A 25,880-nucleotide genomic window follows, 5' to 3' on the forward strand; every position below is an offset into this window, starting at 1 on the left:
CCTAACATTTTATATTCATGTTCCTTATTTTTCCTACCCAGATGCATCACCTTGCATTTGTCTCTAGTTTTGTAAGTCATTAACATAATTTTGTACGTAATTCGATGTTCTACTGGTAACCAGTGGGCATTAATCAATAAGCTTTCTTGTATTGGTTATAATTTTAATGGAAGAGTTCTGAACAATTTGTAAGCATCTGATTTCTTTCTTGGTTATTCCTTTATATAGAGCATTATAGTAGCCGATGCAAGAGATTACTAACGAGTGAATGAGAATGTTAAGTGAAGAGTAGTCTAGCAATTGAACATATCAAGTGAACATATCATCTGTAAACAATGAAAGAATTTCTGAACAACTGAGTCAATTTGTTCATATGATAATTTTTCATCAAAGATAACTCCCGCTGTTTGAATTGGGGTAGATTTAAGTTCGATCGGACTGGACTAAGTTAGCCCATCCTTGATGAGGAAAATCATTGTTTTGTATTTGCTGGTGTTAAGAGACAACATATTAGAGCTCAAGATTTTCTTTAATTTTTGATTAATGGTAGATATGTCAATTGGATTGTCAAGATCGATAGGGTGTATTAACTGTATATCATCCGCATAAGTGAATACGGTAAAACCAATGGACTGACCAAGTGTTATTAATGGAGCCAAGAAAATTGTAAATAATAATGGGGAAAGAATTGAGCCCTGAGGAATACCAAAATCAATTGGAAAAGTGTCTGAGGTTTAATCGTTGAAAAAAACTTTTGATGAATGATCTTTTTATTTTTTTTTTTATAAATCTTTATTCATTTTTTAAACTCACAATAAGTGTAACATAAAATACAATCATTTTATACTTTAACATCACTTAATATATGAACACAGAAGATTTAGAATCAGAAAATAATATTAAATATTGAACTAGGCCAGTTATTGGGCAGACTTGCACGGTCTGTGTCTGTGTATGGCCGTTTGGTGGAGGATGGGCAGGGGAGGGCTTCAATGGCTGGGAGGGTGTAGATGGGCTGGAGTAAGTCTTAACAGAGATTTTGGCAGTTGGAACCCAAGCACAGTACCGGGTAAAGCTTTGGATTCTTGCCCAGAAATAGCTAAGAAGAAAAAATTAAAAAAATAAAAATAAAATTTAAATTGAATCAAGTTGGGCAGACTGGATGGACCATTCGGGTCTTTATCTGCCGTCATCTACTATGTTACTATGTATTAGAGAATGACACGGGGAAAAAATCTGTCCCCGTCACCGCCCCGTCACCGGCCCACCATCCTCTGCACCGCCCCGTCACCGCCGATCCCTTCACCGCCCCGTCACCGTCACCGCCATCCCTTTCACCGCCCCGTCACCGCCACTGCCATCCCATTCACCGCCCCGTCACCGTCCCCGCTGCATCCATATAAGCCTTAGTACTGTAATATTTAGCTTATTCCTTTCTTATAAATCAAAGTTCCTGCTGCTGAACTAGAGAAAGAGATGTTCAGCTGGCAGGGCTTTGTTTATAAATTTTTATCAACACAACTAATGTACTATTTTATCCTAAAGCAAAAAATAAATAAATAAATATAATTTTTTTTTCTACCTTTGTTGTCTGGTTTCTGCTTTCCACATCTTCTCATTGAATTCCTTCCATCCACTGTGTGTCTTCTCTCTGCGTCTTCCATTTGCTGTTACTGTGCCTCTCCCTTAACCCCCCCCCCAATTGGTCTAGCACCCATCTTCTTCCCTCCGCTCCCGCATAGTCTGGCATCTGTCTTCTTCCCACTCTGTCTTCCACATTTCCCTTGGGGGTCTGTTCCTCTCCACCCTCCTTCAATGTCTGTTCTATTCCTTTCCATCACCACCCTTCCCTCCCTCCTTTACCATCTGTTCCTTTCTACTACCCTTCAGCTCCTCTCGCGTGGCCTATCTACCTTCCTTCCTCTTATTTTCATGGCACGTTACAATGTAATTTGTGCAAGCCACTGGAGCCTGCAAGCTCAGTCCCTGTCCCATCCCCACAAACCATCTCGCTTCTGTGCTCCTATTTTCTCCATTTCTAATATCTCCCCTATGTATCTGTCATTGCCCCCCCTGTGTCCATATACCATCCCCATGGCATGTCCCCTTTATGTCTCTGTCCCTATGCCCCATGCACATAATTTCCCCTCTTTCTGTTACCTTCCTGTGTCCAGATTTCCCCTATCTTCCTCTTCCATACCAGTGTGTCTCTTCTTTTCAACCCCATCTAGCTTTTTTCCCTCTTTCTTCCCCCCCCCCCCTGCTTCTAGCATCTGGCTCACCTGCCAGTCCTTCCGTTTCTTTCCTGCTGTGGGTTTTTCTTTCCGACTTCATCCCCTTGGCCCAGAATCCTTTTTCCTTTCACTCCCTCCTTCCAATTTGAGCCGGGAACACTAGCGATCGCACGGTCCCCGCGGCCACTACCTGCCTGCCCGGTCGATCCTGGTGTTTGGCCGGCTCTCTCCCTTCTCCTCACCTTGGTTTGTGGGTTTTCTTTTTCGGCAACCTGCGCGCTTTCCCAGGGAGCCGCACACGCGCGGCTGCTCAGTGTTCGATCTTCTGCTCTGCTGCAACTTCCTGTTTCCGGTTGCATCAGAGCAGAAGATCGAGGCTGAGCAGCGGCGGGTGTGCGCGGCTCTCTGGTAGCGTGCGGGTCGCCGAAGAGGAGGATCTGCGGACTGGGGTGAGGAGAGGGGAGAGAGCTGGCTGGACACTGGAATTGATTGGGCGGGCGGGTGTGAGCTGCGGGGACCGCGCGATCCTTCATGCCTCACTGCGGGGGACAAGACCATTCACCGCCCCGCGGGCGGTGAATGGCCTTGTCCCCGTCGCCGCAGCAACTGCTAGTTTTCTTCCCCGTTTTCGGCGGGTGACCCGCGGTAAAATGCGGTGGCCGCGGGTAAACCGCCACCGTGTCATTCTCTACTATGTATCAAATTTGAAATCTCATCAAATATTCCTCCTCCCTTATACCCAACAATTATTCATAAGCAAAAGAAATCATGAAATATTCCCACCCTCCCACCCTGCCCTGGACGTGTATGAACAAAAGGGAAAAAATTAATATTTATTTTATGCAGTAATTTCAATCTTTATAGTATCTTGTTAATGGCTCCCAAATAACCCGAAATTTCTTAAAATTTCCCTGCTGCATGGCAATTATCCTTTCCATTTTGAATATGTGACAAAAGAGTTCCACCAAAAGCTATAATTCAGCCTATCCCAATTTTTCCAATTCGTAATCTGTTGTATAGCAACCCCTGTCACAATGATTAGAAGCTTATTGTTATTAAAGGATATTTGGCTTTTAGCCCTCATTGACATGCCAAACAATACAGTGTCATAGGATAATGCCACCGGATTATCTAACAAATTATTTATTTGACCACATATTGATTTCCAGAAAACAAGTATCAATGGACAATAGAATAACATATGATCTAATGTCCCAGCTTCAAGATGACAGTGCCAAGACTTGATCAGTTATGCGTATTTCCTGCAGTTGATGTAATAATAGGTGATGGTCTATTGTGTTGAAAGCGGAGGATAAGTCTAAGGAGATGAGTAAAATGGATTTATGATGCAAACTTGTAAAACAGGAACAACAAAAGATAGATAAAATATTTTTTGTTGTTATAGAATAAAATAGTATTGTAGCTGTATTTATAAATAGAAAATGGAAATAAGATAATCTTTTTATTGGACTAATTTTAATACATTTTTTTTACTAACTTTCAGAAACCAAAACCCACTTCTTCAGGTCAGGACAGGGCTATACTGACTTGAAGAAGGAGGTTTTGGCATCTGAATGCTAATTGAAAAATTGATTAGTTCATTAAAATGGTATTTTCTTATTTTCCATTTTTTGTTTTATTTCTATTTGTTAATTTGTAAAGTAGTGATTGTTATTTGTCAGGTTTTTTTCTAATTTGCATCTGCTCTCTTTATATTTTGCACAGTATTAGGGGGACATGTGTCACTGTTTCTGTGGTGTTACATTGTATGCAGAGTCTAGCTTCGTGACTGTTCAGTTTAACTTTTGTCTACATATTTCTATTTTTAGTTTCTGAATACTTATTTCATACTGAGCAAGGATGTATCTATGTTCTGTGTGTATGAAAAGGACATAGTTTTCTGTTAGCATTGACTGCGCAAGAACCATCTATATTAATCTGACTTGTTTTAAAACAAGTGTATTGATGGTCTGCCTTTCCCTAGGTGCACCCTTGTTGCGTGACTCATGGATTATTACTAAAAATATTTGTTTTATATAGAGGATGGGAGTGTTAAAAAAAATGATCAGCCCCAGGTGTCAAATATACTAGATACGCATTTGCCCTTTACGAGCAAATGCCTATTCCCAGCATAATATTGAGGGAATATTTTCTCCCTTCTATGTTGGATTTATGCTCTTCATTTTAATTTAAAATAAAAATTCTACATTAATAGTGGAGGCTTCAAGGGCAGACACAAATGCATGGTATCTGGTGGTGTTTTTCTTTTTAACTAAAGGAAAATTTCACTTGCAATCTTTCCATTTGAAATAAAGTGAGGTCTATATTCATGTTTAAATTTCTGTGGCATAGTTTCTGCTCTCCTCTCTGCATTCACATTTAATCCACATACATACAGCTTCCCATTTTTCAAGTGCATACCCCAGCCAGATAACTGATTGCAGTTTTCTGGCATTTTACATCCCAATAATTCATTCCTTCTTTCCCACAGTAACTCAGTCCACTGAGGTTCAAATCCCCTACTGACTTCCTTAAAATAAACAGAAAAGAGAAAAATACTTTTTATGGCAAATAAATAATATTCCAGTAAAAATAGCAGGCTGTTCTTTGATTCATATCTGAACTTCTTCACCTTGAGTGCTTCTCTTTGATCAATGTTTACTTGGCTTTGTTTGGCTGAGGTTTGCTGATGGCTCCAGTAGACAGGTACAATCTTCGCAGAGGTACCAGGTTTCTGACTGTATTATGGAGTTTATGACATTGTGTTTGGAACAATACTGTTGCACATAAATTGTGATTAAGGGCTCCTTTTATCAAGGTGCGGTAGGCAGTTAACGCGCGGAATACCGCGCGTTCAACCGCCTGCCACACTAGTCGCTGACGCCTCCATTGATGAGGCGTTAGTTTTTAGGCTTGCCGCGGGGCTAAGCGTATGATGAAATGTCCAACGCGCTAATCCCCGTAGCGCGCCTTGATAAAAGGAGCCCTAAGTGTCTTTTGAGTTCCATTTCCTTATAAGAGCATGTGTAAGAATCCAAGAATGTATGCCATAAGCAAAGCAAACATTAATCTGTCAGCAGCTAAAGTGTGTTTGGTATACTGCAACAGAAGTGTGCATAGACTGACACGGTGTTTGGTAGCAAGGAGGTTTAAAGAGGCAGCTGGAACTTGTAAAATGGCCTGATTCCATGTCAGCGATATCAAATTAGTCTTTGTTTTGAGTTACAATAACATTGTGCATGTATTTCTGGGTCTCAGTAAAAGATTTTATAGTACCATGTTTTTAGGAAATAAGCATGAATGATGAGGTTTTAATGCAGTGGTCTCAAACTCAAACCCTTTGCAGGGCCACATTTTGGATTTGTAGGTACTTGGAGGGCCTCAGAAAAAATAGTTAATGTCTTATTAAAGAAATGACAATTTTGCAAAAAGTAAAACTCTTTATAGTTTGTAAATCTTTCCTTTTGGCTAAGTCTTAATAATAATATTGTCATTTATAGCTAAAGAGACATATGATCAAGAAACTGTTTTATTTTACTTTTGTAATTATGATAAACATACTGAGGGCATCAAAATAGTACCTGGCGGGCCACATGTGGCCCCCGGGCCGCGAGTTTGAGACCACTGCTTTAATGGAATCTGATCGTTTCTTATGTTGCTCTGCGAATGCTGTTTTTGCTTCTTCCCTGAAGTCATAAAATTTACATTACATCTCTTCTACCCCACACATACCTTTCACAGTTCAGAATAGTTTACAGTAAGATAAACCAGGAATCCTTGGGAACTTACAGATTATATAACAAACATAGCAAGAAGATAATATGTATGTTTGAATTAAATATGTTTTGTGATTTTCAGAATGTTTTTATGATCCATTAACACTTATACTTTCTAGAAGTTTTTTTTCCCATACTTTTGCTGCTTGATTAGCCAAAGTCTTTGACCAAATGGATTTATATCGTACTCCTTTTGGGTAAAGCTAACATATGCGATTTAGTCACCTCTGACTATATAATTTTGGAATGTGATCAGTTCAGTTAAATATAATGGAGCTTGACCAAATAGTATCAGAACAAGCAGCATACTTAGTGGCCCTAGTTTCCATTGATAACCAAAGCACTATGACAAAATAAGGACTTACGGTATTCCTGAACCTGTGAAGAACAGGATCAGACTGAAGTGAAAAATAAAACTTCTTTTGTTCATATGCAAAGTGTGTGTGCAGACCTCTCTTGGAAAATCCTACCCTTATCAACATGGGCTACTTGACAATATTATCTGTAACATTGTTGTATATGTACAGTCTCTTTCTCTGTAAACCGCTCTGAACTGCTTGTGGGATTGTGGTATACAAAAATAAAGTTATTGTTATTATTAATAATTTTATTGTGGGAGTGTGTGGTGCAGTGGTTAGATCTAAACATAGAAACATAGAAATAGATGGCAGATAAGGGCCACGGCCCATCTAGTCTGCCCACCCCAATGACCCTCCCCTACCTTTCTCTGTGAATAGATCCCACGTATCTATCCCATTTGGCCTTAAAATCAGGCACGCTGCTGGCCTCAATAACCTGAAGTGGAAGACTATTCCAGCGATCAACCACCCTTTCAATGAAAAATAATTTCCTGGTGTCCCCGTGCAGTTTCCCGCCCCTGATTTTCCACGGATGCCCCCTTGTTGCTGCGGGACCCTTGAAAAAGAAGATATCTTCTTCCACCTCGATGCGGCCCGTGAGATACTTGAATGTCTCGATCATGTCACCCCTCTCTCTGCGTTCCTCGAGTGAGTACAGCTGCAACTTATCCAGCCGTTCCTCGTACGGGAGATCCTTGAGTCCCGAGACCATCCGGGTGGCCATTCTCTGGACCGACTCCAGTCTCAGCACATCCTTACGGTAATGCGGCCTCCAGAATTGCACACAGTATTCCAGGTGGGGCCTCACCATGGATCTATACAATGGCATAATGACTTCAGGCTTCCGGCTGACGAAACTCCTGCATATGCAACCTTGCAACCAATGATTTGCCTTGCCTTGGATGAAGCTTGCTCCACTTGATTGGCAGTCTTCATGTTCTCACTGACGATCACCCCTAAGTCTCGTTCTGCTTCAGTTCTTGTTAGGATCTCGCCATTAAGGGTCTAAGTCTTGCATGGATTTTGGCTGCCCAGGTGCATGACTTTGCATTTTTTGGCATTGAAACTGAGTTGCCAGGACCTAGACCAACGCTCCAGTAGGAGTAGGTCGTGCATCATCTACAGCCTCAGCACCCTGAGGTTGTGGGTTTGAATCCCGCACTGCTCCTTGTGACCCTGTGCAAGTCACTTAATCCTCATTGCCTCAGGTATATTAGATAGAGTGGGAGCCTACCGGGACAGATAGGGAAAAATGCTTGAGTACCTGAATAATTTGTAATCCATATAGAATTGTAGGATATGCGGAATATAAATTATATTTAAAAAATTGATTTATTTTGTTTTCTATCCCGTTTCCCCCAAAGAGTTCAGAACAGGTTACAGGTAAACATTATATACAGTTAACAGGTTACAATTTGACATAGTTGCAGTACAAGTTTGCGATATAAGGTTGTATCCTAATTCGATACATACTCGGGGTCTAATACCAATGAACATAATTTAGGGCTCCTTTTACAAAGCCGCGTTAGCGACTTTATCGCACGCACCTTTTTAGTGCGCGCTAACCCCCACGCTAGCTGAAAAAGTACCGCCTGCTCAAGAGGAGGCGGTAGCGGCTAGTGCGGCCGTCAAATTAGCACACGCTATTACGCGCGTTAAACCACTAACACAGCTTCATAAAAGGAGCCCTTAGAGTTTACAGGTTACAATTTGAGATAGTTATCCTTACAGTGCAAGGTTTGTTTGTTTTTTTGGGGGGTGGGGGGTTAAATACAAGTCTTTATCCTAACTTGACATACACTAGGGCAGTGTTTTTCAACCTTTTTACACCTAGGGACTGGCAGAAATAAAAGAATTATTCTGTGAACCAGCATCGGTTCGTGGACCAGCGGTTGAAGAACACTGGGCTAAGTTGTGGGCCAGACCCCGCCCATCTCTACCCAATCTCCACCCCAGACCCCGCCTCCATAATAGTACTAATTGCACTTTGCACGTCCTGTGCCTCATCTGGAAGCCTTCCTTCTGACGTTGCAACGTCAGAGAGAAGGCTTCCGGTTCAGTCGCAGGATGTCTGTAGGAGCCACTGCCCATGGCTTTGTGCACTGAATCAGTTAGGAAGAGGGAGCTGGCTCGAAGATAACGCCGCATCGATCGCACTGTGGACCGGCGGTTGAAGAACACTGTGTTGGGCCTGATGCACGTGCTGGCCCTGTGAACCGACAGGAAATTTCTGTGGACCGGCACTGGTCCATGGACCGGTGGTTGAAGAACACTGCACTAGGGATCTAATACCAATACATAATGTACAGTTTACAGGTTAATTTGCCATAATTACAGTGGAAGATTTTTCAAGTTCTTGTCCCAACGCAACATATACCGGGCTCTAGTACCAATATACATTTTTTGTAATCCATTGGTCAATGGATTATTAATTTTCTCTTCCATCTAAATACTATTGCTACAAAATCATCTAAATGCAATTAGAATTAAATTCCAAGTGCAGCTCTAATGTTAGACCATTCCATATTTCCACAACCATTACTGAAAGAGCTCATGAATCATGATCTAACAGGCGAAAGGACCAAACGTTTTAAAGTTGCCTCATATGTATTATGTTTAAAAAAAATTGAATTTTCTTATGATTTGAAGTATCTGCGCATACCTTTCTGGGCATGTAAACTAGTGATGGGTAAATAAAACCGAATTCGGATTTGGACAATCAAAGAAAATACAGGCTCAAGTGATGTCAAAAAAACCAGGTGACAGCATCAGAAGTATGGACATTCTACAGTAGAACTGCGAGGATCATATGGTTGGCAATACTTGATGATACAGTGAAAAACATTCATAGCACAGCACTGTCACTAGAGGGATCATCATTTTTCTAGCTCTTATTGTCTTCCTTTCTATAGCTGATAATAAAAAGTCCAGCGCCAATGGAATTTGTTCCACACTACCCTAAAGCATCTAGTGAATATGACCTAGTTGTATTTTATGCAAATCGAGTTACCCATTTGTCTAGCAAGTGTACGCTGTCAGAATAGATGGCAGGAGTCCCAGCCGACAATGATAAATATTCTCTCTGAGTAGACAGACACTGGTTGATGGACAACTAAAGCAATATATAGCCACCTTGAAGTAGGCAGCCAGATGGCATTGTATTCCTGCCAGCAAGCAAAAGGCTGTCGTACATATTTATTTTCTTGCATTCTTTTAAGCTGTCGTCAACAGCATTAGACATACAATATGCTTCGATATTAGAAATACCAACAGTGCCTCTTTTGATGTCTTGTCAGCCAATCCAAATGCTTTCATCATGCCCATGATAAAAATTTAATGCTCGTTTTAAGTGACTGGTGACAGATTGAGCTATGTATGGGGAAGAATATATTGACGCCGATTCCAAAGTAGCAGCAGCATAATGAAAGTCGATGAAAACCCCTCTTTTCAATAAGCATGACTTTTTATTTATTAATTTATACACCTGATAGGTTGAAGGGCACAGACCCATAGTAAGCCTGCAGTTTAACATTATCAACTTAGGGCTTGATATTCAAGCCCAGTTATACAGCTATCTGTGAATTGGATAGTGCTGCCAAAAATTCTTCTGGTGTGCTTTGAGTGGAGCATGGGCATTCTTCCTAATTCTAAGAATAGTTAGCAATATTCAGCATCTAATCGTATAACTGTGCAGAAAGAATTAGGACAGCTAGTATGTGTCGAGTTAGGTTAAAAACTTGGATTGAAAAACCTTGCACTGTAACTATGGCAAATTTAACCTGTAAACTATATACAGTGGAACCTTTGTTAGCGAGTGTTTTGCAAGATGAGCTAAACACTCCCGCAAACCTTAACTCGCAAAATGAGCATGTTCTGATAAACAAGCACCTCCCCCCGCTCTAACCGGCATCGCATACACACACACACACCCCTCTCCCGGAGAGAACGAGAGCCAGAAGGCCTTGAGCATGCGCAGATGCTCAAGGCCCAGCCCAAGCAAGAGGCGGGATCTATCTTTAACTCACACCGGTAAGCAGCAGATGGGGTAAGGAGCTTTTTTGGGAGGGCGGGTGGGCGGATGCCGCTTCCAGCACGGGGGTGCAATGCGGTTCTCGGGGGGGGGGTCATTCATGGGCGGGGATGCGATGCCGGTTTGAGTGGGGGGGGGGTGTTTGAGCAGCGCTGGTAGCCTCGGGGGGGGGGGGGGGGAGGGAGGAGGAGGTGGAACGTATCAAGCGAGTTTCCCTTACTTCCTATGGGGAAGCTCGCTTGGATATACGAGCAATTTGGTTTACAAGCATGCTTCTGGAACGAATTATACCCGTAAACCAAGGTTCCACTGTATTATGCAAATGATACTTGTAAACTGTATATGATATATATATATTGATATTAGATCCCTAGTATGCATCGAGTTAGCATAAAAACCTGTACTGTAACTATGGGCTCCTTTTACGAAGGTGCGCTAAGCGTTTTAGCGCACGCACCAGATTAATGTGCGCTAGCCAAAAATCTACCGCCTGCTCAAAAGGAGGCGGTAGCGGCTAGCACACGCGGAAATTTAGCATGTGCTATTCCGTGCATTAAGGCCCTACCGCGGCTTTGTAAAAGGAGCCCTATGGCAAATTGTAACCTGTTAACTGTACTGTATATTATGTATGTTAACCTATAACCCGTTCTGAGCTCTTTGGGGAGAACAGGATAGAAAATGAATTAAATAAATAAATATCTCTATGGATGTTGGCTGAATATCACTGATGTCTGTATGCCAGCACCAGGCTGCAAAATACATTTAGCACCAGGGCTTTTAAGGATAGTGGCACTGAATGTATGTGAACAATTTAAACAAATAGGGCCTGATTCTGTAAACGATGTCTACCAATGTAGGAACCTAACTTAAATTTTCAGTAGGTTCAGCCAGAGCAACCACACAAAGCACTAAATTGCCCCCTTAACAATAATAATAATAGTAATAATAATGGTACAGTGAAATGTATCCGCAGTGTGAGACAGCGAGCATAAGGAACCGGTAAAGAATAGTCATTCCAACACTTCTATAAGTGGCTCATTAAGCGAGACAGCACTAGCCGCTACTGCCTCCTTTTAAGCAGGTGGTAATTTTTCAGCTAGCATGCGCTATAGCGCACGCTAATCCTATGTGTGCGCTAAAAACACTAGCGCACCTTTGTAAAAGGAGCCCTAAATGTGTTTGTTTGTTTTTTAACTTGTTTCGGGAGCAATTTAGAAACTATATTTCAAAAATATTTATCAGGTGGAACACCGAAGAGATCGCAACCTCCTCCATGTAAGGGATAATCTGTCTAGGACGCCATCTTATTTTCCTCTGTTTTACCTATAATATATTGTAATCTTTACCTCCCTCCATTTTTCCATTTGTGTCTGTTCATTTTGTTTTTGTCTGTTTATTGTTTTTAGAGATATTCCCTTTGCTTTTATATTGTAAACCGCTTAGATTTTACTTTTTTGTTAATATTTGTGGTATATCAAATAAACTAAACTGAAATTAGCAGCTCCATTTTGGACTAGCTGAAGAGTGTCAATCCTACATGCAAGTAATTCCAGTAACAAAGAATTACAATACTGTAATCTAATTTTGTCAGTGCAAGGCTTTGCAAAATTTTTCTGAAATCAAATGGGATAAATATTCAGCCAGTGGCAGCCAACTTCCTCAATGAAAGAAGGGAAGAGCCACCACACTTCTGCCTATGCCTGTTAATGGCCACCCAGTATTCTCAAAGAGTAAAATTTGTTTAAACAGTTAGCAATAGTCATAAACACAAGATAATATGGATCACATAAACATAGAGAAAGAAATGCTTCTTTCTCTGGCCCAAGAAGGAACTAAATGCAGCATCACTACATAGCAGACTTGGGCAAGCTAAAAGTAAAAACTGTTTGTAAATCTAAGCTGTCCTTTGCCTTAGGCAAATAATTGTAAACCTTTTAAGCAGCTGTTAAAGTATGTGCTTGAAGACTTCATGTTGGTATCTGGGCTTTCCTGTCCTGCAGGCACTTGTTATCTTTAAGATATAGGTCCAAAGGTGGGGGAGGGGAGACTTTGTGGTAGATAATCAATTCTGTCTAACTGGGCAGGTGAGGCTTTACCGGATTAAATAGCGCTGACCAGGATGGGACATAATATTGAGCAGCATTTAACTGAATAGTGATGCCGGCTATTATGTCTCACTTCCACATCACTATCCACTTAGAACCAAATTCTATATTTGGCGCAAAAAAAAAAGACACACCTAGTGCTACTCTGTAAATCTCATCTAAAGTTAGGTGTGGTTTATAGAATACACTTAAGCGCCCGGTCCCAGGACTAAATTTAAGTGTGATCATTTACGCCAACTAAAACCCGGTGTAAACGTCGGCATATATCTTAGATGTAGATCGGGAATATTCTATAGTATTGTGCAAAATTTTGTGGCATGTCCGTGACCAGCCCATGCCCCTCCCATGGTCAGACTCACTTTTCAGTTGCACACTAAAGGATTTGCATGCACATCTTTGTAGAAAAAAAAAAATCTTAAGATGCATGCTTATATCCAGATTGTTCCCAATTAATGCCAATAATGGATTAGCATCTGATTATAAGTGCTAATAGGCTTCTTAATTAAATGGTGCGTGTAAATTAAGCACACACCCGCCCAAATTTCCACATGCACCATTTATAGAATTCTCCTGCACATGGGTGTATTTGCAGAACACATATTTGCAGTATTCTAATCAGTTACATGTGTAATTGGTGCATAAACATTAGCATCCACTTTATAGAGAATTACAGCAATTAATTACAGAGATGTACTTTAATTCATTAGACATTTCAAAGTCTTCTCATATTTAACTTCTATAAAACTCGGTATATGAAGTGATAACGTCATTTTTCCATGTTCTGCCAAGCTTAAATGGTTTTATATATCTTTTTCTTTTTTTTTTAACATCATTTTAGAAAGCAAATTGAGTTTGGCAAAATATCCGAAAGTATTTAGAACATTTTGCCTCTAGTTTGGCCAAGCACACTGTGTTGGTTTTACAAAGTGCATAATTTTCTTGGCAGTAAGCTTTACCATAAAAATTTAATTGAAAGAAGGAAAACATATATTCTTGATTATGTAATTCCAAAATGACTTTTAGCCTTTCAAATTCTATTCAGCTGTAGATTTGAGACTGCAAAATATACGGCCTTCTAATGAACATTAGAACATAAGAGTTGCCATACTAGGACAGATCAAAGGTCAATCAAGCCCAGTATCCTGTTTCCAGCAAAGGCCAACCCAAGTCTCATGTAGAAAATGACACGGGGACATATTTTTCCCCGTCCCCACAGGAACTCAGTTTTCCTGTCCTGTTCCCGCAAGTTTTGTCTCTGTCTCTGTCCCATTCCTATAGGCTCAGCCTTAACTGCACAAAATTCGAACATTTTAAAATGTTTGAGACTTGTATAGGTGAGGACAGAGCTTGCAGGAATGAGGCAGGGACAGGAAAAGAGCTCACCAGGACGGGACAGGAAAATGAGTTCCCACGGGGATAGGGAAACATTTGCCCCCATGTCATTCTGTAGTCACAAGTACATGGCAAGATTCTAAGGAGTAAAACATTTTATGTAGTGGATTTCCCCTAGTCCATCTTAATAATGGCTTAGGGAATTATTCAAACCTTTTTTAAACCCTACTAAGCTAAATGCTTTTACTACATTCTCTGGCAATGAATTCTAGAGTTTAATTACACATTGAGTGAGGAAATATTTTCTCTGATTTATTTTAAATTTACTACTTAGGGCTCCTTTTACAAAGCCGTGGTAGCAAGTCCCGGCTTGGCAAATGCAACATAGCCTATAGGAACTGAACAGACTGCGTCACATTTGCCATGTGGGACTACCTACTTTATAGGCAAATCTTGCTCATGCATATTCATTAGGAATATCTTGAAAACCTCACTGACTGGGGGGCCCCAGGACAGGTTTAAGAACCACTGCTTAAGGCATTAAGAATGGGGTATAAAGATTTTAAGCCTCTGTGAGAAGAGCAAAGTGGCACATATAGGATACAAACCTCATGACATAGGAAGACAGTAGTAGCAGCAGCAGAAAATAGCATCAACATTGGCATGGAGGCCCCAAGGTACAAGAAAGGGGCAAAGCAACACCAGTATTAGCAGGAAAACACCAAGGGTAAACAAGCACCAAAATTGACATGAAGATCCCATATCCTTTGGACATAAGGCAAAGAAGCATCAAAAGCATTAAGCTGGGGGTCAAAGATTTATGGGGAAATGAACTCATTTGAGGAGTGCATGGAGAAGTAGCCAAATATCTCCACAACAGGGTTGACTGGAAGAATTTGACAGCAAGTGTGATTTCTATTGCAATGCCAGAAAGAACACATGAAAGGATTAATAGCCCTTTCTTCAAAAGAAAGATTGGTATACAGTTCAGAAGTTAATTTGGGTTCAGTAGCATATGTAGGAGACGGTGCGGGGGGTGCAGACCACCCTGGGTACCATGTCAGTGGGAGGTGTCAGCACCTCTCTGCCCTGATCTGTGATGCCATACTCACACCAACCCTCCCTATACCTCTGTAGATATTTGCTAGTGTGAGCAACGTCTCCTGCCTGGTGCTCGTAACAGCCTGCTTCCCCTCTGAATCACTTCCAGGTCACGGGGCTAGGAAGTAATGTCAGAGGGAAATCCAATACTGGTGCAAGGAGCATGTTGGAGAAAAGCCACTTGTGCTGGCAAAGATTTAGAGGTACGGGGGAAGGGAGAGCGCGAGTGTGGAGTGGGGGGGGGGGGGGCACAGAAGGGTCGGGACACGGAGAAGAGGGTGCGGGGGTTGCCACCACCCCAGGCACCTCCTACCCTTACTACACCACTGTTTGGATTGTTCCACATCCCAGAAACTACTATTTTCCAGTCCCAAACACAGCTTCTAGGACAATATAATTCTAAAATGTTAAATTGGTAAATAAAGAAATGGAGACATAAAAACCCCAAGCCAGGGGGAAAGGAGCAAATGAGCAAAGCAGCACCACCATTGGCAAGATCTGCAAAGCAATGAAGATGTGAAGTTTGGGCATTAGTGTTTAGTGGTGTTAGAAGGTAATCTCCAAATATTTGGCCATAGGAGCTTAGTGTGCAGATCAGCATCTTAATAGCCATTAATCAAAATTTACTGAGATATTTGGGTATACAAAATTTGGTTAGCTTAAGCCTCTTTCTAGATTAAATTGTTTCTTACTATCCAGTCCTCAATTTCCCTCTTTTCATTGTGTCTGCCTATAGCTTGCCACCTCTTTCCATCACCCCTTGCAGTATCTAACTCTATCCTCTTCCCCCAATCCAGCATGTGCCCTTTTTTTTCTCTCTCCTCACCACTTCTATCTAGCATGTTCTCTTTTTTCTCTCCCCTCACCACTTCCATTCAACATCTGCTACCCTTTCTCTCTTTTCCACTCCCCTCCCTCCAGTGTCTGTCCCCTTTTTTCTTCATGCAGTAAACTAAAGTGCCACTCAACCTCTTTCCCTCGCCAGGCCACCTCCCTCCTTTCCCTGATACTTTTCCAAACCAAAGTTCTCTCTCTCAGAGGGGCCCTGATGCAGCAGCCGTTCTCACCAGTTGCATGTGGCCCCTGAAGCTTCTCCTCTGATGCAACTTCCTGTTTCTGCCATATTGCATCAGAGGAGAAGCTTTGGGGCAGCCGTGTGCAACTAGTGAAAACGGCTGCCGCATCAGGGCCCTTCTGAGAGAGAAAAATTTGGTTTGGAAAAGCGCTGCAAAGATGAGGGGAAGGGAGGGAGATGGCCCGACAAGGGAAAGAGATGCTCGAACCATGGGGCCCCCTGGAGCTGTGGAGCCCAGGGAAGCTGCCCTGTTTGCCCTCCCCCAACACTGACCCTGACTGATAGGGAACACCATTCAAGCTTTTGGTGAACAGAATTTTATCATGCACTGTCTTTTAATTTATTTTTTTGTATTTGGATTTATAACATTGTAGGTAATGCAAACCTAGAGTTACCATATGGCTCCAGAAAAAAGGAGGACAGATTGAGACATCCGGGTTTTATTTCCATACGTCTCTATCTGTGCTCCTTACTTCAATTGCTTTCAATGGAAGTAAAACCCGGATATCTAAATCCGTCCTCTCTTTTCTGGAGCCATATGCTAACCCTTTGCATACCAAAATATCTTTAACTGTGCAGCTTGCCACATGAGCATAATTAGGTTAGATTTTATTTCTTAATCCCATTAGTTGTCATTCCTATTAGATTACCTTTCCTAATCAGGAAAGTTATTCAGATATGAAAGTGATTAGCGTACCCTTGCCAGGTATTCTGAAGGGAGAGCAGCAAACAGATCACAGGCTGTAGTACTAATGTTGACACCAATGTGAAAAGACGTGTTTTTATTAGGTTTGTATATTTCTTTATTTCACAAATCAGAAGATGACAAAAAGAATGCGTGTTACATCTTCTTTGAAAACAATGTTTAGATTACCTTTTATCTTTGATATGATTTCACACACATACTGATGGTAGACTACTGACCCAAGAGTACAAAGTAATCTGTTGAAGAAAAGATATAATACAGTGTATTGCATATCAAAACAATGTTCTGATAATTCAAATTCCATCTTCATGACAATATGTGTTTACATGGTGTGGCTTTCTGGGCTGCTCGGTTGACTTGTCATTTGTTGGAAGTCTCAGAGGATATATTTTTTAACTCTGAATACTTTAAAGCAGGGTGAAAAGCAATATTACATATCAATTTGTCAACAAGATGAAAACAGTTCACAATATTCCTTCAAAAATAATTTCCCAGTACAAGTTTCTTTCAATCTGTCTCTTTTCATATACTAATGGGTTTTATTTTTTTTCCTGATCTGTTCTTTGACTTCCTCTTATATGTGCTACTTTTCTTATTAAAAAGGATGCCTAGATTGCTGGAAACGTCATCTTCCCCCCCCCCCCAACAACAACAAAAAAAGAATATCCTATCTTTAAAAAGGGATTGAGAGGAGACCTAGGAAACTACAGGCTGGTAAGTCTGACATCTGTTCCGAGCAAGATGGTAGAAGCACTGATAAAGGACTGCATCTATGAGCACATTGACAAAAATGGGCTAATGAAAGCGAGCCAGCATGGCTTCTGCAAAGGAAAATCGTGCCAAACAAACTTGCTGTACTTCTTTGAGGATGGACCAAGGGGAACCCATAGACATTATTTATCTCAACTTCCAAAAAGCCTTTGACAAGGTGCCCCATGAGCAGATACTTAAGAAGCTGTGGAACCACGGGGTGGAAGGGGACGTGCACATATGTGTTAAGCACTGGTTGGCAGGCAGGAAGCAAAGGGTTGGAGTGAAGGCCCCATTCCTTGGACTGGAGGAGGGTCACGAGCAGAGTTCCGCAGGGGTCAATACTCAGACCGCTGCCTTTCAACATATTTATAAATGACCTGGAAACGGGGACGAAGTGTGAAGTTATAAAATTTGCGGATGACACTAAACTCTGTAGCAGGGTTAGAACTGTGGAAGAATGTGAGGACCTATAAAGAGACCTGAACAAACTGGAAGAGTGGGCGAATAAATGGCAGATGAACTTCAATGTGGGGAAATGCAAGGTCATGCATATAGGAAAGAAGAATCCGATATTCAGCTACCAAATGGGGGGATTAGTACTAGAGGGAAGTAACCTTGAAAAAGACTTGGGTGTGCTGGTGGACACAACAATGAAGTCAACGGCACAATGCGCAGCAGCCTCAAAGAAGGCAAACAGAATGTTGGGTATTATTAAAAAGGGTATTACAACCAGAACGAAGGAAGTCATCATACTGCTGTATCATGCGATGGTGCGACCGCATCTGGAATACTGTGTCCAATATTGGTCGCCGTACCTAAAGAAGGACATGGAGATAATTGAGAGGGTTCAGAGAAGAGCGACAAGAATGATAAAAGGTATGGAAAACCTTTCATACGCTGAGAGGCTAGAAAGGCTGGGGCTCTTCACCCTGGAAAAGCGGAGACTCAGAGGAGACATGATAGAGACTTACAAGATCATGAAGGGCATAGAGAAGGTGGAAAGGGACAGATTCTTCAGTCTATTGGGAACTACCAGAACAAGGGGGCACTCGGAAAAATTGAAAGGTGACAGGTTTAGAACCAATGCTAGGAAATTTTTCTTCACTCAGAGGGTGGTGGACACCTGGAATGCGCTTCCGGAGGATGTAATAGGACAGAATACATTAAGAGAATTCAAAGAGGGATTGGACAAGTTCCTGAAGGATACGCGGATTGAGGGATATAGATAGAGACAGAGATAGGATAATGAAAGGGTATTGAAAGGTTTTAGACAAAGGATCACTTACAGGTCATGGACCTGATGGGCCGCCGCGTGAGCGGACTGCTGGGCGCGATGGACCCCTGGTCTGACCCAGTGGAGGCAACTTCTTATGTACTTATGTTCTTAATAAAAAATGCTCTAATGCAGGGCTGGTTTACAGTGTTTGGGAAGGACTTTGTGCATTCTTGTAAAAAACTGTTATAGTTTTGATATACCACTAAGGACTCCTTTTACTAAACTGCGTTAGGGCTTTAACGCGTGGAATAGCGCAGGCTAGACCTTAACGCTAGCATTGAGCTGGCATTAGTTCTAGAAGCGTAGTGTGCGCTAAAAACTCTAGTGCACCGTAGTAAAAGGAGCCCTAAATGGCCCAAATGACATCACAGCGTTTTATAATGTATCAGAAACAATAAAAAGCAAAACAATAAAACACAATCTGCAAAACAGTTAACATTAGTGCAAAATTCAACACAAACAGAGAATATTAACAGTTTTTAGAGATGGCTATACTGCATCTATCTATCTATATATATGTATCAGATTCAAGACTGAATTGGTTAACATTGCCCCTGACACAGGCAACAAGTTGGGCGTTTTATGAATTCATTTGGCAGTCTGAACTTATGCACCTGGGACCATCTTTATTTGATATTAATGAAGACATTGTTTGGAGCCTATATATATTCTGTTGTTTTTGTTCTGTAGTATTTTATGTTACATGCATGGAGGGCCATTTTGATATTGCATCCAAGTCTGACTTTGTGCATTTCCCTCAAGGCGTCCAAAGTCGGGGATGGAGAAACAGTCATTTTCAAAACCACTAAACAAGCTGCTTTGTCCTTGTCCACCCTTGAATTCATTCTGCCGCATTACTGATGACATCATCAGTAATATGGCAGAGTGAATTCATGGGCGGACAAGGCCGAAGCAGCCTGTTTGGAGTGCTGCCGGCCCGACGCTGCTTAGGGAGGTATGTGGGGCTCACTCGCAGTCGGCGGGGTTCGGATGGGAGGGAGGGAAGGATGGGGGTTTGGCTGTGTGGCAGGGGGAGAACTTGGGGGGGGCGGTGCTTGCTCAAGGGTTCTGCTGCACAAAGGATGGGAGGGAGGGAAGAGAAACTTCCGGCAAATCCTGGGACTAGGGCATATTTTTGGGGTAGGGCTTATATTAAGACCTACCCCGCTGCTCATGTCTTCCCAGAAATTCATTCTGCATGAAGTTCTTGTGAGGAAAAAGCTTATTTTGAAACACTGGACCTCAGAGGACGCCCCCTCCTACCATCTGTGGCTTGCTTTGATGACTCAGCAAGCCCGTTATGAGTTGGACACTTATTTGTCTCGGCCACAGGAGCACTGGAAAGCTTACTGTATCTTATGGCAGCAGATTTTGGACACTACCGCTTGATTGTATGTGTTTGTAATTTATTATTTTTCTCATGCTGCACTCGCTGTACTGTCCCTCCTGTAATAGACCGGTCTTACCGGTTTGACTCACCCATTTGGAGATAGCAACATCCCTCGGCAGAGAGAGAGCACGTATGTGTGTGAGTGGTTGTCTGCTTGAGATGGTGTATATGTATGTAGTGATGTATGGCTCATGCACTTTTGGCATGAGGGTCGAATGAGAGTGTGGAATCGTTTGGGGATTCTGTTCGGGTTTTCACAAAACTGGACGGGTGCTGCTGGACAGAGGGTATTTCTAGGACTCTCATTGTGGTTTTGTTGCTCACTTTTTGGTTTTCTTGTCTGAGTTTCCAGTTTTCCTGCTGGTTGCATTCCTTTGTTCATGTCTGATTTCCTGCTTGTTTTGCCACACTGGGATTGTATTCACTGTTCAGTATGTCTACTGTCTTAATAAAAATGATTAAAAAAAAAAAAAAGACCTACCCCGAAAATCCTGCTAGGGTTTATTTTCGGGGTAGGTCTTATTTTCGGGAAAACATGGTAGTTAGAGTAGCTTATGGCCCTGAGTCCACCTTTCAATGACTCACTAGCCCATTCACTAGGCTACTTAAGATACCTGTGTGATGCTCTACTAGGATTTCCCATACCAGATTCTGCTGTTCTAGAGACAGGTATGTATTGTTTCATTCAGAGTTTTTGGGGGTTGGAGGGGGGTCAGTGACCACTGGGGAATATGTGTGGGGGGTCATTACATAATCCCTTCAGTGGTCATTTGATCAGTTTGGGTACCTTTGCGGTACTTAGATGCTTCTAAAACAGGTCTAGTTCAGAACATCTAAGTTCCATCTTGGGAAAGGTTCAATTATTGCCGCAAGATGTCCAAGTCTAAGCCCTCCAAAAGCATGCCTCCAACATACCCCCTTTTTTCTTGGATGCACTGCCACCAGTTGCATATTGACCGAAATGTGTCAAGATTTGTATTATGCCAATGGAATCTCTTTTTGGTATGCCTAATTATAAATCATATTTCAGTGATCAGATTGGATTTTAAATTTACTACTTTTCCAAATCTGAGATCAAGGCAAACCATATATTCGGGGATCTGAGTTCCTTGCCCAAATTGACTTACATTGCAAACTAGTTTAGGTGAGACAATGGACGATGAAGTGTAATGATGACTTAGGGGGGAATTTATCAAGGGGCATTAACTAATTTAGAACATGCTAACCATGTTATCAGGTGCTTAAGATTAAAGTGCGCTAAATGCTAAGACACCCATTATATTTCTGTGGGCATCTTATTTATTTATTTTAGTATTTATACACTGCTTATAGTCTAAGCGATTTTCATTCAGGTATTCAAGTATTTCTCCCTATCTGTCCTGGTGGGCCCACAATTTAACTAATGTGTCTGGGGAAGTGGTTAAATGACTCGCCCAGGGTCACAAGGAGCAGCGCTGGGCTTGAACCTGCAATCTCAGGGTGCTCAGGCTGCAGCCCTAACCACTAGGCCACTCTTTCACTAATTGTTAGCCTGCCTTGATGAATTCCCCCCATATTGTGTTAGCAACATATACTAATCCATTAAAGCGCATTATTTTCTGCAAGGTTGTCCTTCAACTAATAATGGGCATTAATACCAATAGCATGAACTGTTAGCTTTTGGTTTACTGAATTGTAGAAACTGACACTTAACGATTTAAAGGTTTTGTAGGGTTCAGTAGGCTCAGCAAAAATTTGAAAGAAATCATAAGTCGGGCACCATTTTCTCTTCAAACAATTTTACAATATGGCCTCTCACGGTTACCCTGTGCTGTGATTTTGCCATTACTAAAGGGAAAATTATATTGCCCTTCCTCACAGAATCTAGCAGAAGATGTTCCATAAAATAAGAGCGCGATCTAATTTTATTTTGAATATTTCATTCAGTCCAGTCGTAAAACTAGTTTTCTCTAAACGCCTGATTAAAATTCGTAATGACTTTAAAGTCCCACCCTAATGGTCCTCTCTCGAGTGCCTCACTCAGCAACGGTGAAGGTGAAAGATGAAACTCACACTTTGTTTCTGTTCTTTCCTTCTTTCTTCTCCACCCCCACCCTTCTGCTGCTACCAGTCTGTATTATTCAGGCTTTCATCCTTTAAAGGCTGTTCAGATGATGAAAGTGGGGAAGCTGCAATACCATCAAGGAAAGTTTTCTGAGGCCCTGGAGACCTTGAAGCAGGTCAGTGTGCCCATGGCAAGCTTTTCAATATCAACAGACAGTGGCATAATAAGGGGGGTTGGGGCGGGGGTGCAGACCATCTAGGGCGCTGCCTTCATGGGGGGCACCAGCGCCGATGCCTCTCTTACTCTTCCCCCCCATTACCTCTTTAAAAGTTTCCCGGCATGAACAGCAGTTTCCACTTGCTGCTCATGCTGGCCTCGGCTCCCTTCTGATGTCACATCCTGGTTGTGGGACCAGGATGTGACATCAGAAGGGTGCTGAGGCTGGCATGAGCAGCAGGTGGAGGGTGTTGCTTCTGCTGGCAAACATTTCAAGAGGTACGTAGGGAGGGGGGTGGGGAGCATAGCACGGTGGGAAAGAGTGATGCGGGTACAAGGCAGGGAAGAGTTGGGGGGTTCATGGCACAGTGATGCCGTGCACAACCGCTCCAGGCGCCATCCTCCCTCGTTACGCCACTGTCAAACGATGCATTCTTTTTCTTTATCTTGTTTTCTAGCTTTGCTTATTTATAGTCAGAAGAGATTTACCATTCTACAGTGATATGTGGCCATAATATAAATGGCCACAATTTTGCCCAATAAAACTGACAATCCATTTTTGTTTGGATGTTATTTGATGTTTTACAGCCCATCTGTTCTAGTTATGAACCAAAATGCTCTATCCAAATCCCTCTTCTAAAAATACCTACCCTTGAGTTGCATAAAACTAGGTGTGAATATTCTCCATGCTTAGTTTATGCGTGCATAATTCCTTGAGATAACTTATCTCTTTTCTTTGGTTCAATTTGGGTCTACCTATGAAGAAACATTTATTAAATTGCTCTTTTTAAGGTAAAGAGCCTTAACTGTGGAATTCAATGTCAATATCCCCTCAGAGCGAGAGAAAGGGTTGAAGGCTTTACTAAAGAAATTGAAAATCTGGCTTTCTAAATAATTAGGGTAATATTTCATCAGGAAATGTTTAAGAGAATTTCGTTAGATTTGCAACTCAGAAAGTGTAAGTAGGGATATGTGTAAGAGGTTTTAGGATGGAACAGAGGTTTTTTTTAAGTATATATTGAATAATATAATAACATAATTGCCATTTAATATTAATGCTAATTACAAGCCATCCAATATTCAGTCTGCGGCATCTGAGCCACGGGCTAAACTGACCTTGGGTATTTGGTGTCAGGGCATGCACGGCTTCCAGCATTGAATATCTGGGTATCAGCTGTTACCCGAAAGTTAACCAGGCACTGGCCAGTTCATAGTCATTTGCATGCAAGACACCAGCGCGCCAACAATCAAACACAGACAATTCGGCGCAAGACACCAGCGTGCTGCGGGAGAACTTACTTTTAAAGAGCTCCGAAGCAGGGTGTGAGTGGGAATCGCCCCCACATTACTTCATACTGTTCGCGCTGCCGTTGGGGGGGGGTTTGGGGAGTTGGAACCCTCCATTATAGAGAAAACGGAACTTCTTCAAATTTTTTCGGGAAAAGTTCAGTTTTCTCTATAATGTTGCACCCCCCACACACCCCCAACGGCAGCGCGAACAGTATGAAGTAAAGTGGTGGGGTTACCCCCCCAAATCCCCCCCGTCGGAGCTCTTTAAAAGTAAGTTTTCCCATGGCGTGCTGTTGTCTTGCGCCGAATTGTCTGCGCTCGATTTCGGTGCGCTGGTGTCTCACGCGCTTTGGTCCCATCACCCACTGGCCGATATTTAGAGCAGTGCCTAGTTAACTTTAGCACATAAAGTTAGGACAGCCTATTTGCTGTCTTAAATTTATGCACTTAGCCAGTTAGTGGACTGAAAATCACCACTAATTGGCTAAGTAGGTGCCCCACCCATGCATTCCCCCAGCCCAGCCTTAGTTTAGGTCCTCTTTTACTAAGCCACGGTAGAGGTTTCTACAGTGGCCCAGAGCCTTAAATGCTCTGATGCTCATAGGAATTCTACGAACGTCAGATTATTTAGCACTTTGGGCCACACTAGAAAACCTCTGTCGCATCTTATTAAAAGGGGGGGGGAGGGAATTAACCAGTTAGGAGATGTCCAATTAGTGGCACTAACCAGTAAAGTGCTACCAAATATCACATACTATGTTGCTTTTGAGTATCGGGCAGATGATTTTTATTGGGTTGGATTATATAATTGCTGTTTAATACTCATATTTCATTATTCACAATATCCAGGACATTTTTTTCCGTTTTCTCTCCTTGAATCTAGTGGGTAAAAAAGCATATTATAAATGCTGCTAGTTTTATTATTGAAACACAAAACAAAAACTCCTTTACAGTGTAGTGGTAGGACTGATAACACAATATTTCCTTCACATGAATATAGTAAAGATGGGAGACCATCAGTTAATCTACTGACCAGCAACCATAAGTATATTTGATATCTACCCACCTCTGTTCAAGTAAGTTCTAGAATGCTCCAGGACCTTATACGTATGTTGCTGGAGTTCTTTCAGCCTCTTAAGCACTAGTGTGGTCCATGATTAATCTGTTTGTGGGGGGGGGGGGGGAAGGGAGGGAGGCAGCATTAGGCATATTAAATCTGAACCTTGCTAATTATAAACAGGTTTGTAAATACTTGAATGGTATTCCTGAGCAAACAAATCTTTTTCAAAGACCTATAGAACCAGAGAACATGAAATCAATCTGGAAGAAGGTAAACTTAAAAGCAATAACATGAAATATGTTTTCACCCCAAAGAACGGTGAAGGTAGTTGAGACAAAAATAGTGACAGAATGCAAAAAGACCTGAGATAAATACTGAGGATCCCTATATAGCAAGAGGAACATAAGAACATAAGAACATAAGAAATGCCATCTCCGGATCAGACCTTCGGTCCATCAAGTCAGGCGATCCGCACACGCGGAGGCCCTGCCAGGTGTACACCTGTCGTAATTTATAGTCCACCATATCCTTACATGCCTCTCTTAAGGAGATATGCATCTAGTTTGCTCTTGAAGCCTAGGACGGTCGATTCCGCAATAATCTCATCTGGGAGGGCATTCCAGGTGTCAACCACTCTCTGAGTGAAGCAGAACTTCCTGACATTAGTCCTGAACCTGTCCCCCCTTAGCTTCATTTCATGTCCTCTAGTCCGTGTCAAATTGGACAATGTAAATAATCTTCTCTGCTCTATTTTGTCGATTCCTTTCAGTATTTTGAAGGTCTCGATCATATCCCCACGCATTCTCCTTTTCTCAAGGGAGAACAATCCTAGTGTTATAAGTCTGTCCTCGTATTCCAGTTTCTCCATACCCTTCACCAGTTTTGTTGCTCGTCTCTGCACCCTCTCCAGCAGTTTTATATCCTTCTTTAGGTAGGGAGACCAATGTTGGACGCAGTATTCCAAGTGTGGTCTGACCATTGCCCTATAAAGCGGCATTATAACTTTCTCCGATCTACTCGAGATTCCTTTCTTTATCATTCCCAACATTCTATTTGCCTTCTTTGCCGCTGCCGCGCATTGTGCCGACGGCTTCAGGTTCCTATCTATCAGTACACCCAGGTCCTTTTCTTGT

General features: G+C 42.0%; 1 protein-coding gene across 5 annotated transcripts in view; it reads left to right on the forward strand.

The window, feature by feature from the left end:
* The window catches only part of SMYD3 (SET and MYND domain containing 3), an 876,287-nt gene that overhangs the window by 841,488 nt on the left and 8,919 nt on the right, over positions 1-25,880 (forward strand). For 4 of the 5 annotated variants that reach the window (XM_033938605.1, XM_033938607.1, XM_033938606.1 and 1 more), the window contains one exon: positions 22,248-22,356. The exons of the other annotated variant lie outside the window; for it this stretch is intronic. In XM_033938605.1, coding sequence (XP_033794496.1) covers positions 22,248-22,356 — 109 coding nt within the window. The remainder of the gene's footprint in view (positions 1-22,247; positions 22,357-25,880) is intronic. 5 annotated transcript variants of the gene reach the window in all.

The sequence above is a fragment of the Geotrypetes seraphini genome, chromosome 3, assembly GCF_902459505.1.
Source record: "Geotrypetes seraphini chromosome 3, aGeoSer1.1, whole genome shotgun sequence".
Taxonomy (NCBI): domain Eukaryota; kingdom Metazoa; phylum Chordata; class Amphibia; order Gymnophiona; family Dermophiidae; genus Geotrypetes; species Geotrypetes seraphini.